Here is a 15,967-nt window from a genome sequence, read left to right as displayed (position 1 = left end):
CCTCTCAAGTCAAGGGTTAATACAAGTGACTAGCAGGCAAAGCAGGGAGGGCTGTTTCCAAAAGGTGTGGGAAGCACCATATGGCACGCTTCCTCCTCCACCAAGGAAGCCATGGATCAGTGATTAGAGGCAAAGGTCACAGGCCATCAGAGCAAAAGCCATGCAGTCAAACGCCGGAGGACCATGGCTTACTGCCCACCAGGTACAGAACAGGATAACGCCTGCCCTGTCCGATACAGATCAGAACAACAACAAGAGTAAAAGCCAACCGTGGCCCAACACTGGTGCATGGAGCAACGGCTCCTGGAACATCACGCAGCGTCACCCCCACTCAGGGGCCCCAGGACCAGGAGGAAGGGCGCAACAAGTCGGAAATCATCCCCCGCTCCATCATTTTCAGCAGCCACGCCTGCTCCGCGCTGATGTTGTGCACCACAAACTGCAGAGAGAAGTGCTGTTGTTACGGATCATTTCTTACAGCACCCAGAACTGTGTGCTGAATGTTGCCCAGCACAGACAGAGAGCAGGCCAGACCCACAGCTGGTGTAAATCAGTGTCAATGGAGCGACTCCAATTGAGACCAGCAGGGGATCTGACCAAAGATCCCTACCCCATGAAATGTACAAGCTAACAGCAGTATGGTGCCATGCTTCAAGCATTAAACTGGGGACCAGGTGACCTGGGTTCTATTCCCAGCACTGCCAGTGACTCACTGCATAGCCTTGGGCAAGTCACTTTGTCTCTCTATTTCCACTCTCATCCTTAGTCCTTCCATCCTGTCTGTAAGCTCTTTGGGCAGGGACTGTCTCTTGTAGTGTGTGTACAGTGCCCACACAAGACTGGCCCCTTCTCAGTTACAGGCTCCAGGTGCCACTGCTATTAATGATATAACTTTAATTAAAGGGGGTAAAAAGACAGGAGGGAAGGAAAAGGGTCAGGAATGGCAAGGGTTAACAGCACTACAGTAATGCAATTATGCAGCATGGCGGGATAAGGGTGATTGGGTTTCTGTATTTTAAACAAATGAATGGCTCAGCTGGCTAATTTCTTGCAGGTGGCATGGAAAAAGTGAGACTTAAGGGGGGATTTGCATGAGATCAGGAAGGTGGCTTTGCACGCCCCGGTGCCTGAGCATGACGATGGGCACCAGGGAGGAGCTGACAAACAAGACAGTGAAGGCAACAGGAGGGGAGACCAGCTCTCAGAATCAATAGCAAGACTCCCGTTGATTTCAATGGACACTGGATTGGGCCCATATTGCCATTCCAAATGCTGTACTGCAGTGGACAGAGTCTGTACCTGAAGTCCTCTCAAAAAGCTCCCAGCAGCTACTCCAGTCCCAGCCTCTCCCAAGAGGAATCGCTATGGGGAATGATGAAGAAGCACCAAGCGTGGGGGGCTGCCAGCTACTCCAGTCCCAGCCTCTCCCAGCGGGTGGCATCACAAGGAACAGGTTAACAGAACGAGGATAATCTTACCACGCCCTGGCTCAGATGCTCCGTGTCATAGTAGTGTACTGGCGTGGTATTGTCACGCTTGTCAGGGTACCCAAATCCTATGATGTTAACCTCGTGGCAGATATGGAGGGCTAAGTTCAAAGCGATGATTCCGGTGGTGGAATATTTCTGGATAAAAGGATATGACACATTTTCAAATTGCATTATGCATTTTGGTCTCAACTTTTACCACACCAGCCCCAAGCAACCTGGCTACCTCTGGGACCAACTGCCCCCTCCATGCCCCACTTGGCAGAAAAATACCAAGACAGACAGAAGGGCGGAGTTTACAGGTCTTGCCGTTTCTGTGACAAAACCACAAGGTGCAACTTTTTAAAGTGACGCTGGGCAGAGCAGAGCGGCCTGTAGTGAGAACGGGGCCTTTGGAAAAGTCAAATGTTAACCACAGTGGAGATCTATAAGCTTCTGGAAGGAATCCAGCAGGCACTGCAGGCCTGCATATACGACTGAGCAAGCATGCAATCTGTCCCTATCGAAATTCTGGGTATGCCTTGTCTGGGTATGTACTCTCTCTGGTTGGCGTGTTAGGGTTGTTCTAAATTCAAGCCCGTGCATTAAATTCCAGCCTAAAAGCTACAAAACTCCAGCGTCAGTCATTTAAAGGCGACACCGGCCTTCACAAACGAACACCTGCATTAAAAAAAAAATAAATGAGACCAAGCAGAACAGCTACAAAGCTCAGCTCCGGAGCCAACGTAACATCTGTAGTAAGAGGCCCTGAAATATAAACCCTTGTATCAGAGGCCTGGCCTGAGGCCTAAAGCCTGAACCAAAGTACTTCCAGGCATTGCTAAGCAAAGCTGGGCTGCGAGCCAGAGGCAGGCCCTAATTGCAGAACATGGCAAGAAAAGGGCTCCTAGAAAGCACGCGCTAATGATATAAGTAGTAATAAGAGGAACGAACGTGTGCCAAGATGGCACCTGGACATCCTGATACAAGGACACTTCCCAGAGATAACAAGGAACAGGCAGGGGCATCCCAAAGACAGGGTCAAAAGGACAGCATGATGGACAGAGCTGTTTGTTTGAACCAACATGATCAAAGGGGGAGACAGCGCCCTAATGAGTCAAGGGGCTGTACCTCAGTACGTCAGGAGGGATGAGTAATCTGTCCGGCAACTGTATAAAAATAGGTCCCGGAGCGCATATCTTTGTCCAGCCTAGGGGGCAGTGGAGTGAGCTGTGTCCATTGCCAGGGGGCACATATTCGTAGTATGTCCTGTAGAGTCTACATGAAACTATTACTGTGCTTCGTTGGACAATAAACCTGGCCAGGTGCCTTACTAGAGTCTGTGGTCTTTGGGGGTTCTCTCGGGGTCTGCTGTGTCAGCTATCTGCAGAGAACTGGGGCAGCACACAGAGGGAACACGCACGCAGCCGACTGTTATCATCATCGAACCAGAGCAGAGCACCTCACCGGTAGCTACCGACAACACCATCCGGTCTCCGGTCTCTAAGTACACACTTCACACTTTCCGCATGGACAGTAACACTTTCCGCGAGGATACGTTGCAGTACATGGGTTTGGAGATCTGGAGACTTGGGTCCCAGTCCCAATCCCAGCCCTGGCTATGAATCACTGCCTGACCTTGGGCAAGTCATTTAGACACCCTGCCTCAGCTTCCCCCTCAGAAAATGCCAATTACAATGCTTCCCTAATTCGTGGTGGTGGCTGAATTAATTAATGGCTGCAAAGCGCTTTGAGGATCAGGACAAAAGACAAAGAATGATTATACTTATTAACTAGATAATCCTCGGTGCCCCCAATGAGTGGGGAAGCTAATGCTACAGAAGGAGTTGACAACAGAGCCAGGATTAGACTTGAGCTTTCCTGCATACCTCACTGCTTTAAGGGATGCAAACCTAAATTCCTCTCTTCCTTAGAAGCCCATTATCAGTATGGGTCCATCTGATGGGGAAAGAGAAGAACCAAATACACACAGCTTGGCTAAGCATTGATCAAGCTGGGGAGACATTGTTCAGCCTGGCATGGCAAGGAATGGTGGGATGAAATTAAGAAAGGGAAATTTAGGCTGAATGTCAGTAATATCCAGACACAGACCCAGTGGATGGGGTAGAAACCCCCGTCGCCCATTTAGAGCAAGGTCAACCACGGCAACAGAAATCCTGCTAAAGGCATGCACCCGGCTCTGGCAGGCAGATGGATTGGATGATCAAAGAGGACTTTCCCCTCCACCCCTCCATCTCCTTCTGCGATTCTGCTTTGGGCAGTACTGTACTGCGGTGAAGCAGGAAGGCACAGAGTTAAAGGAGGCAAGTAGCATCCTGGAGCTTTCTCCCTGCCAGGCAGTCAGGGCCATACCTTGCCCCTCTTCTCCAGCTGAAGCAATTTGTATGTTGCTTCGTAGGTGACGTAAGGGTGCAGAATCCGCAGGTGAGAGGCATTCCACTTCCATTCACTGGGAGGCTGGCGCCAAAACCCCTGTACAGTCTGTAGGGGAGGGAGAGAGAGAGAGATTTGGATCCAGCTGCAATATCCCAGCCTGTTGACTCATTAGGAAGCAGCAGAGCATAGGAGGGCAGGTGGTTAGTACAAATAAGAAATGAATACATAACAATGGCTACAGGAATTAGCACAGAGAGATCGCGTGGAGGTAGCAGACATAAGTAACCTGACAAGACAGGTCAGTACCAACAAGTAACAGGCAAGTGGTTAGTAACTAAGGGGAAGATTTTCAAAGGTGCAATTGAGAGTGAGGCATCCAATTGCCACTGAATTTCAATGAGAATTGGGTGCCTGACTGTCGAAATCCCAGCCTGCATCTACCCTGGTGCTGTCCAGACTCTGCTGCCCATGTTTGCACTGAGTAACAGTTGGCTACAGGATTAGAATCAACCGGACTCTCCGCTGAGTAAGGATGGCAAAGTCTGGTCCCTTCTCCTGCTCCCAATGCCATCAGCCTTCTAGGATTAGTTCCCATGTAGACAGTCTTCCCATTTAATGATGGATGAGTTGAGAGCCAGATTGGACCAGAAGCTTGGGGTCACCCCACTGCTCGTGGCAGGCTGCTTATGTGATATGGAAGAGCACAAGAGAGCCCCGAAACCTCTTCACTCACCCTTATCTCATGCCACCTGGCCGAGCACCTCCCGATAGCCCTTTGAGAAGCCTCACCTTAGTCCTTGTCTTCAGCAGCATTTCCTTCACCCAGATAAAATCCAGGCTCTTGAATGCAACGAGCACCATCAGCGTTTCATTGTCATTGTTATCCAGAGGGTTGGGCAGAGCAGACTCGGGGAAGAAGAGCCGGATGCTGGTTTTCTCACCCACGTCTTCCTTGTGCTCTTTCACTGGAGCATTGTTTAACCTGAGGGGTGAAAGGCAGAGTGCTGAGAGCATGCCAGATATACAGGTTGTCACGGAACAGGTCGTGTGCCACTGCCGGATGGAACCCAGGGCCAGACTTGTTCACGTGTGGGGGTTTATTTTACTTTTCTACTTTGTTATTTACAACACCTCGCGGCCTCAATTGATATCACAGCTCCAGTGTGCGAGGCAATGCATGCACACATAGTAAGAAATGGTCCATGATCCAAAAAGCTACATAAAGGCAGACAAAGGGCGGCAGATGGCAGTATGATTTTAGCCCCGTTTTGCAGATGGAGAATGGATGCACAGAGAAATTAAGTGACTTTCACTCAGGAAATCGATGGCATTTGCCAGAAATTCAACTCAGATCTCTTGAGTCCCAAAGCAAGACCTTGACTACAAGACCATTCTCCTTTCTACTGAATGAGCAAATAGAAGAGGTCAAAGGATTCATCTACACTGCAATAAAAGACCCACAGCATAGGGGTGGCTGGCCCAGGTCAGCTGACTCAGGCTTGCGGGACTCGGGCTGTGGGACTAAAAATTGCAGTACAGACAGGATTTTTATTGCAGTGTAGCTGTACCCACAGAGCACCCACAGAAAAGGCCTGCAATTTTGGAGGCTGTGAATTCTGACAACCATGGCATCTACTTGTGTGTTTGGCCAAGGTCATGAGGCTCCCTGAATGCAGGGGTCAAGCTGGCTATACAAAAAGAGCTAAGCACATGTACAACAAGCCATCGGTTCCCCTCTGCGTGTTGGTCCCAGGGAGCATCCGGTACCTGATGACAATGTTGTGTGAGTCAATCACTGCCCCGAAGCCTCGGCCACGAATGGAGTTACTGTTGCCGACCACGACGCACCTTCGGCACCGAAGACTGGACAGAGGAGCCAATGGAATGCATGTGAGGCCCTGTTTGGCCCAGTTCCTCCCCCTCTAGAGCAATATCGCCCAGGGCTTGTCTGGACTACTGATGGGTCTCCCCAGAACAACGCCATGCGACTGCAGCGCAGAGGAAACCTGGAACTCAGCCCGGCCCCAGGAGAATTCAGCTGCTCCTGCTGTGTTCAGATACCAGGAGCGGGCTTGGCAAGGTACGGAGCGCTGCCAGTCCAACCCACAAAGCCCATCTATTGCCTGGTTAGCCCTGCAACACAGGGATGCTGCACTCCGCTCGGCTGGATGTGGGCCATGCCCCAGTGAGAGGAGCAAGGCATGGAGTCTCCCCAGCGTACTAAGAAACTTGCGTGTGGCCTTGGCTAAGCTGGTGGAGGGGGAGGCAGCCATGGTAACACAGTCTGTACTGGAAGGGCCAGAAGGCACTGGTGGAAGAGGGAAGCAATCCAGTGGCTAACAGATGCCCAGCAGACGGACCATGCTTCACAGCCAGTAGTGGACGAGCACCACAGACATATGCACGTACCTCTGTGTGCCCTGAGCGGCCCCGCCCTGGGAGGAGGTAGATGGTGATGGGGGAGGAGGAGAGAGAGCAGGGTGTAATAGAAATTACAGGGCAGCGGCTAGTGACCTTTCTGATGCCCTGGGCACCAAGGCGGCCCAGAAGGGCAAGCTGGAGGGGCCTGCAGGGAGAGTAGAAGGGGCCTTTTGGGAGGCGAGGAGAGGGAGCAGGGTGTCAGCAGAGGGGATGGATTGGAGGGGAGGTAAGAATGGGAGAACTTTAATGAGCCTCAGATACAAAGGTGCCAAACCAAGCTGCTAAACCCTTTTTTGAGGTTTCCCCACCACTAACACCCACCATTGTCCCACCGACACACAGCCACCAGCCCAGCCCCCTACCACTCAATGGACTTTGGCATCCCCTGCTGCGGGAGGAGCTGTAATGTGTGGAACGCATGGAGAACTGGACGGAAAGGAGAAAGAGGTTAAACAATGACACAAGAACACAATAAACACAAGAAGAAAAGAACAAAACAAAAGAACTAGGGGTCAGGAAATGAAATGAACAGCCAGGTTTAAAACAAACAAAAGGAAGTATTTTTTCACACAACGCACAGTCAACCTGTGGAACTCCTTGCCAGAGCATGTCGTGAAGGCCAAGACCATAACAGGGTTCAAAAAAGAACTAGATAAATTCACGGAGGATAGGTCCATCAATGGCTATTAGCCAGGATGGACAGGAATGGTGTCCCTATCCTCCCTTTGGCAGAAGCTGGGAATGGGTGACAGGGGATGGGTCACTTGATGATTCCCTGTTCTGTTCATTCCCTCTGGGGCACCTGGCATCGGCCACTGTCGGAAGACAGGATACTGGGCTAGATGGACCTTTGGTCTGACCCAGTTTGGCTGTTCTTATGTTCTTAATCATCTGCCTGGGCCAAGTGATCCCTTCCCGAAGACACGACTCCTTGGTTTCATCCGCTCCTCCTCCTGTTTGCCGAATAGTCTCCACATCCTGGGTATGTCTACCCAGAGACTCAGGGCACGGCAAGCTGGGGTGTAAATCTACAGCGCAGTAGCCTGCCACGCACTACGTGGCCGCGTGGACCCTGCACTGCCATGCACTCCAATGTCCACATTGCGTTCTGATCTGCTGCTGTTTCAAACTGCAGTACCCAAAGCGCACCAGGGAACTCGAATGCGCGGCAGGAGAGTCCATACAGCCACTGAGCACCCAGCGGGCTTAGACTGACACCCCAGCTTGCCGTGCACGGTGTCTCTGTACAGACAAGCCCTGGAGCAGATGAATGTCAGACATCTCTATTAATTATACAGTGGCACAGACATGGACAACACATTGCACTGGGGGAGCCCAGCCAAACACGCAGCCCCTTGCCCCAAGGAAACTATCGCTGTAGCCTTTGCCCTCCCTTCTCCCTATTCCCCCTGCTGCCCAGGGCTTTCACTCCCCGTGTCACTGCACCAGGCAGTTGGCAAACTCTTTAGGGCAGGGATCATATTTTGCCTAGGTTTTCCATCAAGTGTCCCAGCATACAAATAATCAGGGCACACGCTGGGACGGTTCAGAACTAAGGGCCCCGATACCAGCCCATTGCGGGGGTCGATGGGACTATGACCGTGGACTGCAATGGAAGCTTTAACAGTACAGCACTCATCAATTCTATTCATGGGCCTACTGGCCCTGCTGGAGAATGGAATTAAAGAGTTTCCTCCTTCCTTCATCTCCCCCATTCCCCATGTTCATCCTCACACAGTCGTATCCAGGGAGCAAAGCCGACACTCCTCCAGCCTGACCACCTACCCAGGAAATCCTGCTGTCCAGCTCTGATGAGCCCTGGCATATTTCTATCCTATCACCACCCGCACCTTCCATATCTCCGTGTGGCTGCGTAATGGAGATGCCCAGTGGGCCCCCACAGTCCCACGAGTTAACCGCGAGCAAAGGGTGTGCTTGGGGAGGGGGAGACCGATACCCGAGCTCTTCAGTCCAAAGGGAAGCATATGGAACTGGAGAAGGTAGTTTAGTTGTCTCCTGGCAGGGGTGTTGTCCTGCCAGAATAACTCCCTGCTGGTCAGGAAAGGCTTCCAGTCAGGCTCAAACCTAGCAAGAGAGAGCCTGGGTGTTAGTACCGCAGCAGGGTCCAGGGGAGAAAATGCCAGTCACAGCCTCGGCACATGGGCTGAGCGTCCAGGCTCATTTAGGGCAGTGGTTCTCAACCAGGGGTGGGTGTACCCTTGGGGGTATGTAGAGTCTTCCAGGGGGTACGTCAGCTCATCTAGATATGCACCTAGTTTTACAACAGGCTACATAAAAAGCCCTAGCGAGGTCAGTGCAAACTAAAATGTCATACAGACGCTGACTTGTTTATACTGCGCTATATACTGCACACTGAGATGTAAGTGCAGTTTTTATATTCCAGTTGATTTATTTCATAATTATATGGTAAAAATCAGAAAGTCAGCAATTTTTCAGCAATAGTGAGCTGTGATACTTCTGTATTTTTTATGTCTGATTTTGTCAGCAAGTCATTTTTAAATGAGGTGAAACTTGGGGGTACACAAGACAAATCAGACTCCTGAAAGGGGTACAGTTGTCTGGAAAGGCTGAGAGCCACTGACTGAGGGCACTTGGATGCTTCTGTGCTCTCCCCAAGCGCTTCTAGAAAAGGAACCACGTCCCTCCCTGTTAGCCCTGGCTGGTTCCACCCCATGTCTCAGCCCGGCCTGCGATGGCGAAATCCCCTCTGAGCTCCCACACTCAACTTCCCCAACGTGTTCCCCTTGCCTTGGCCTGCCAACGTCTTGGAAATGCTGCGTCATCTTTCAATTGCTCTGCCCTGGGGCGGAAGTGAGGTCTGCTTTTCCTCTTGTGGTTCCTCAGCGTGTCTCACCTCAGCTTGTTCACTGACTTCACAGCGGTACCAACACTCACAGTGGACATCTCCCTTCCAGTCTGCTGGATTCCCCACACACCGGGACTGCCCTGCCCCTCCACGTACACTGGTCAGAGCGTCAAACCCTCCCTCGCCAACATCCCCAGGGCAAATCAAAAGCAACTAACAAACCTGCCAAGAATGGGATTTCTCCATGCAAAGCGCTTCCTGCAAATGTTGATGTCCTTCCTGTGAAAGACACATGGCTCATTTATTCACAGCCTTCTGACTGCCTCCACCCCCTCTCTAGCCCTCCATGAGTCTGCTCCAGAACTGTCCATTAGCACACCCCTCCGGCTCCCTCTCCACAACCTGCCAGGGATCCCACACTATGGGAAGATTTTAGGTTTAGAATTGAGTCCTTCCGTGATTTTTTCCCCCCTGCTACTTTTCTCTTCCTTTCCTCTCCTTCCACCCCATCCTTCCTGCCACATAATTCAGATCATCTCCTCACCAGGCAGAACACAGCTCTCCCAAACTCCCCATGGTTCCCCACACCCCACACTGGGAGCGAGCAGTCTCCATTGTCCCAGGACAGAAAGGTCTGAGCTTTACAGGGGAGGTGTGTTTCTGGCTACTGAGCCCCCGCTAGGAGCCTAATGTCATGCAGATCAGGCCTGGGGAAGCAGGGTGACTTACTCAAAGGGAACATCAGGTGACATCCTCCTGCAGTACTGGAAAACTTGCACACTGAGCACTGTTGAAGGAAATGGACACAAGATGGACACATTGAAACAGGGAAGCAACGCCTCATAGAATATCAGGGTTGGAAGGGACCTCAGGAGGTCATCTGGTCCAACTCCCTGCTCAAAGCAGGACCAACCCCAACTAAATCATCCAGATTTTTTCCCCTTATTTTCTTTTTGCTCTAGATCCCTAAATGGCCCCCTCAAGGATTGAACTCACAACCCTGGGTTTAGCAGGCCAGTGTTCAAACCCCTGAGCTATCCCTCCGCCCTAGCAGCACCACAGCTGGGCTCACCTGCCGCCCAGCCCCCGAAACGCACACCCGACTGACGTGAGTTTCAACCACATAGGGCTGAAGACCTGCAGATACTGTTCCAGAACAGGGGAGCCCCCGAGTGGCTAGAGCAGAACTAGTCCCTCACTGGCCAGGATTGAATGGGACTTTCTCTTAATAATCCCTAGTATTTCTACAGCAATTTCCATCCCGGGCCCTTGCTGCGCGTTGCAAACATTACGACCCGCAGCACCCCCATAGGGTAGGTATTATTCCCTCCTCTGTAAAATGGCAACATAGCAGCGCAGAGCGGTTAAGTGACTTGTCAAAGCCCTTCACTAAGTTAGCAGCAGAACTAGAAAGAAGAAGACCCATGAGCCCTGACTCCCAGCCCACTGCTTTAAGCCACAGACTCCCTTTCAGGGCCAGGAATAGAACCCCGGAGCGTTGAGTCTCAGCCCCCTCCCCACTCTAACCACAGGGCACTACAGATAGCAGCCCTGAGTTACATCCGCAACCCTGAGCATGCCCTTTGCTGGACACAGTTGGCAAAGGCTTCATTTACGCTGAGCCCAGCTCTCTCTCTTTCTCATTGTCTCTTCAACGGCCTCGTATCTGCACAGATTAGGGGATGCAGAGAGAAGGCTCCTTCAAACCTCTCATGTTTCTATTACAGGGAGTCATTGCCCCCCCACCCCAGCACATCCACCAGCGGGACCTGGAAAGAACACAATCAGCCAGAACCCCAATCCTGCCCCCCAAAATGTGGGTTAAAAACACAGGACTGCAGAACAGAGAAAAAAATCATTTTTTTGTTCTTTCTTTGTACAGCACCTAGCACAGTGGGGCTCGGGTCCATGCCTGGGGCCCCTAGTTGCTATGGTAATGCAAATAATAAATAATAATGTTCCACCTCCTTGGAAACCAGCGTCCCTGCCAGGGAAAACCACGGGCCCAGCCCTACATTCCTTGTGCACCACTGAAATCAGTAGGAGTTTGGGGGAAGAAAGACAGACAGGATTGGCCCCTGTCTATAGATGGGTAGGAAAGGCCCTTTAACACCAAAAGAACGCTAGACATCTTGTCTCCTTTGCGTTGCCTTTCTTCTTGGCTCTCCACTCTGCATGGGCAGTAAAACCCAGACATTGAATATGTTTATTGCAATTGTGCCTAGGACTCAGCCAAGATGGGGGACTCCACTGCGCTAGGTGCTGTATGAACACAGAATGATAACTCTGCCTTCCCTGGGCCCCCATACCTCTGGGCTTCCGAGATGCACGAAGCTGCAGATTGAGGGGAAAGCAGCCAGTCCCCCCCCCAAGGGCAGGACACCAGCCCAGGTGTGAGGGGTGTCTGATACTGCACTGAAGCAGGGCCAGAAATAAGGAGATATGGAGGTTACAACCCTGAAGTGTTGGGTGTAGGGACAGGGATGGCGGGGGGGGAATTCCCCTCATCTCATACCGTCTCCCCCATTCAAGATATCAGTGCAAGCACCCGCACTTGTTCACACATCCGTTGGGGAGGGGAAAGCAAATCAAGCCTCCCCGTTATCTCCCATCCATCAGCAGGGAAGGGGGGGGGCACACCCTCTAAGTAGGAAGGATGGGGGAGCAGAAGAGGTGAAGGAGAGCAGCCACAGGAGGGATCCAATCAAGGGGGACAGACACTGCTGTAATGGCCCCCTCAACACAGCCGTTCTCAGCCCCATCGGAAGGCAAGGGGCACAGGCACAACTTCACATCACCCTCTTTCCAGCCCTGGGCGGAGCAGGGGAAATGGCCTGTAACATTTTTATGGACAATACGTGTGACTCAGTTTACCTACTGAGTATAAAAGGGACGTGAGGCATAGCTGGATATCACAAAGGCAAGAGGCCTGTCTGGGTTGGAACCAGATACGTCCGGCTGGAATCCACCCATATGCACGGAAGGTCCTGCAGAGCCAGTGGCAGCTTCAGCCACCGAAAATTCCCTTTGAACGCCTGGCAGCCAGAGAGAGTTCACACAGCGTGGCTGCGGCGGGACACAGAGGAGCGAGGTGTTTTAAAGGCGGCTGCTGGAAAGACAGAGACGCTGAGCCAGCGAGCGAGCCGAGATGGATGCTGGGAGAGCGTGGAACATTGGGACATCGCACACGCTGTCATAGGCTTGGCTTGCCCATGCTTGTTGACCTGAGCATGCTCCGATGCTGTATTCCAGCTGGCTAATAAATGGCACCTTGTGAGAAGGCTGCCCTGCCTCACTGAGAATACCCTCTAGCTCCATTGCTCCCTGAAGCGGTAGCAGTCTCTGCAGGGGTCTGAAGCACTTTGTAGGAGCACTCAATGAGAAACAGGTGGTGCAGGAGCCCAAAGGCCCAGGCTCAGGCCTAACTGTGCTCCCAAAGGGACCTGAGGAAGGTGGGATTGCGGGACACTGACTGGCAGCATCTCCCAGGTGCCTGCCAGCCCCCAAATACTCCACCTCTGCCTCCAGAGTAAGCTCCAGAACGGGGGTGATCTAATGGGGAAAGCCGCACCGAGCCAGCCGGCCTTTGTGTTTGTAACAGACCCTGCCAGCTCCCCTGCTGTTTCCTGCATACCCAGAATAGGAAATCAACCTGCAGTGGACCTGGCCGCTTCTCGCCTTCCGTTGGAGCCCGCGGTTCTCGTGTTAGCTCAGCACTGCCATAGAGTCTGAAGTTACCAAGCGACGTGTCCTCCCCAGCAGAACACCCCGGCCCACATCAAGCCAGGCCTAGGAGAACTGAGCAGCACAGGGATAGATGCCAGGGAAAAGGCCAAGCAAACACATTTCATGGCCACAGGCCATGCTGTTCGATCGTGGTGGCCAAGAGTTAGTTGCATTTGTGAGCGTGGGTAGCAAAGTCACTAAGGCCATCTCTGGAGGATATTGCCGGGGGCTGTTGTTACATCAGCTCAGCAGGAGCAAATGGCCCAATGCAGGTGTTCCCAGGCTGACGAGGCTAATTTGGAGTGTTTGGTGCCCAGCTTTAGACACCCAGGGCCTGATTTCCGGAAGAACAGCTGATTTCTGAAAGAGTGGAGGGATAGCTCAGTGGTTTGAGCGTTGGCCTGCTAAACCAAGGGTTGTGAGTTCAATCCTTGAGGGGGCCGTTTAGGGACCTGGGGCAAAAATTGGGGATTGGTCCTGCTTTGAGCAGGGGGTGGGACTAGATGACCTCCTGAGGTCCCTTCCAACCTTGATATTCTATGATTCTACGTTCATTGAGAAGATAGCAGGACATCGCGGAGGCCCTCAGCTACCACAGTAATGAGCACAGTAGAGAAATGGGCTCAATGCTCCTGACAGTCAGGCTCTGGCGTGGGTAGGTGTGTGTAAATAAAGATGGGCATAAAAACCTGCAGGCCATTTTGGGAAAACTGGTCTATAAAGCTGCATGTGTGTCACAACCATGACTTCCACATGAAATCCTTTTCAGAGTGGTAGTCATGTTAATTTGTATCAGCAAACAAACAAACAAAAAAAAGGAGTACTTGTGGCACCTTAGAGACTAACAAATTTATTTGGGCATAAGTCAATGGGAGTTTTGCCATTGATTTCAGTGAGGCCAGGATTTCACCCATGACCTTCACGGATCTTATGTGTAAAAACATCTAGATCTTTGCAACCCAGCCAGCCTTCTGCTGAGCAAAATTCCTCCAGGAATCTTTACAAAGCTGGCTGTAAATCATCTCCAAATGAGTCAAGTGGAATATGGATTTTCAGATTTTTTAAAAAACACCTATTAGTTAAGCCCAATTTTGATTGGAAAACAAAAGATTTTAATTTGACTTTTCTCATAATGTCCCATGTCAAATAACACAATGGTCATTAAACTACCCGGAGGACTTCTTTCAAACTGAAGGTCTGACAGATGCATTTTTAGCCCGAAAGCTGCAATGATTTTCCCCAAGACAAAAAAACAGCCTTTCTAGTGAAAATAGGACACACTTACTTTGTGGAAGGGGTTCACAAGCACTGGTCTTCCTGGTGGATTTCATTGGACCACCCACCCATCCACTGGGGTGACCAGATGTCCCGATTTTATATGGACAGTCACAATATTTGGGGCTTTGTCTTCCACAGGCGCCTACCATCTCCCACCCCGTGCTGATTTTTCACCTTTGCCGTCTGGTCACCCTACACTCCACCCCCACACACACACGCTCTAACTCTAAACCTGTAGGAAGCTCCTCATGAGTACCGGGGTTGACTGAACCGAGACCATGGCTACTTCACGGCCTAAGCTGCTGTTTTCAGGTACTTACAATTTTTGAAAAAGTTACAACTTGGACTGAAATTATCCACATTCTTTCACAGCACAAAGGTAACATTTTGGGAGGAGATTACAGTGACATTCCCCTGGATTGTTTTGCGCTAAGTGTGGGAAATAATACAGGAGATTTTCACATTTTAAAAAAAAATCATCTTTTCTTCCCCACCACACAGGCAAATACAGCTCAAGTGACGCAATTTTCTACAAATAACCTAGATCCAAGTATAAACATAGTCCTGCCCATGACCTGCAGTGTTACTAGGCACCCGATGATTGTAATGCAAAGGGTTATTACAGGTTCAGTGCTTACTACTGGGAGTAGTTCCACTGAGGAAAGCATCATTACTCGCAGTAGTAAATGCTAGGAAGTCTTCGCAAGATCGGGTGCTCGGTTTGGAAAAGAACGGCTGGCTGTGGCAGAGCCGCACAAACACAACCTTGACTAGCAGCTCTTTAGGGCCACGTGGCAGAGACCTGTCTCGCCCCGGGAGCACTAACCCACGCAAGTGTCCCCCTGAAGTCAAAGGATTCATGGGAGTAAAGGTTCCCCAGTGTGGGTACGGACTGCAGACTCCAGCCCTTGGCCTGGACCGTGGCAAAGGGCTGGTGCACTCCATCCCGTCCGACATCTTTGGGCCTGATTCTCCACATATTCATTCCCATCATGCTGCCGTGAGCCAGAGAAGCCTCAGGCCTGTTTTGCTTCACCAGGAGTAGAGGTGGTTCCACAAATCTCACGGACATCAAACTTTCTGAAGCTATTTAGCTCTGCACGTAGCTGATCTATGTAACCACATTTCCTGTTACCATTACCACGCTCCAACCTAGGGTGACCAGATGTCCCTATTTTATAGGGACAGTCCTGATTTTGGGGTCTTTTTCTTATATAGTCTCCTATTACCCCCCACCCCGTCCCGATTTTTCACATTTGCTGTCTGGTCACTCAACTCCAACCTCCCTCGTCCCTTCTACCCCTTTGCCACACTCACTTGTTGGGTCCTGTCTACTTGAAGTGCAAGCTCTTCAGATAATGGGCTGTCTCTCACTATATAGTGCCCAGCACAGTGGGGCTTTGATCCTGGTGACCATATGCAAATAACAAGTGGGGCAGGGGACAGGATGGCAGGACTCAGCGTGAGATCAAGCTCTCTTACCCACACTCAGGAGAAGCCTCAGCACCTTCCACAGCTTCTTGAGAAAGACAAAGATGAATCTGCCCTGCGATTTGGAGCACATGAGCCCCTCAATATTCATATCGGCAGCTTCTGCGTTCCTGGCCTGCAAAGGAAACTAACAGAGGTGACCCATCAATTCATCAATCAAAAGGACTGGTGAACCACGACATTAGACTTCGCACAGAATGGTAGGCAGGGATCCTTCTCAAGCGCTCGTGCGACAGCTGCCTGCGTTTGCCCTGGCTACGTTGACCCGGCATTCCGGGTAATGTCTAGCAATCGAGTCTCTGGGAGACGCCTCACTCTGCTTCATCCCCTGCTGAGACTCCCCAAGCAAATGGAAGAAAGG

General features: G+C 51.2%; 1 protein-coding gene across 1 annotated transcript; it reads right to left on the bottom strand.

Moving 5' to 3' along the window:
• Positions 1 to 331: 331 nt before the first annotated feature.
• LOC141999904 (CMP-N-acetylneuraminate-beta-galactosamide-alpha-2,3-sialyltransferase 4-like) lies at positions 332 to 15,721 on the bottom strand. Its single transcript, XM_074973775.1, has 10 exons — positions 15,598 to 15,721; positions 9,841 to 9,898; positions 9,334 to 9,390; positions 8,242 to 8,369; positions 6,647 to 6,710; positions 5,580 to 5,726; positions 4,653 to 4,845; positions 3,840 to 3,968; positions 1,479 to 1,625; positions 332 to 439 (listed from the first exon to the last, which is right to left on the bottom strand). The coding sequence occupies exons 1-10, from the start codon at positions 15,695 to 15,697 to the stop codon at positions 332 to 334; spliced, it is 1,131 nt and encodes a 376-aa protein (XP_074829876.1). The 5' UTR covers positions 15,698 to 15,721.
• Positions 15,722 to 15,967: the final 246 nt, after the last annotated feature.

This window comes from Natator depressus, chromosome 16, assembly GCF_965152275.1.
Source record: "Natator depressus isolate rNatDep1 chromosome 16, rNatDep2.hap1, whole genome shotgun sequence".
In the NCBI taxonomy this organism is placed as follows: Eukaryota; Metazoa; Chordata; order Testudines; family Cheloniidae; genus Natator; species Natator depressus.
This window is presented reverse-complemented; position numbering and strand designations above follow the sequence as displayed.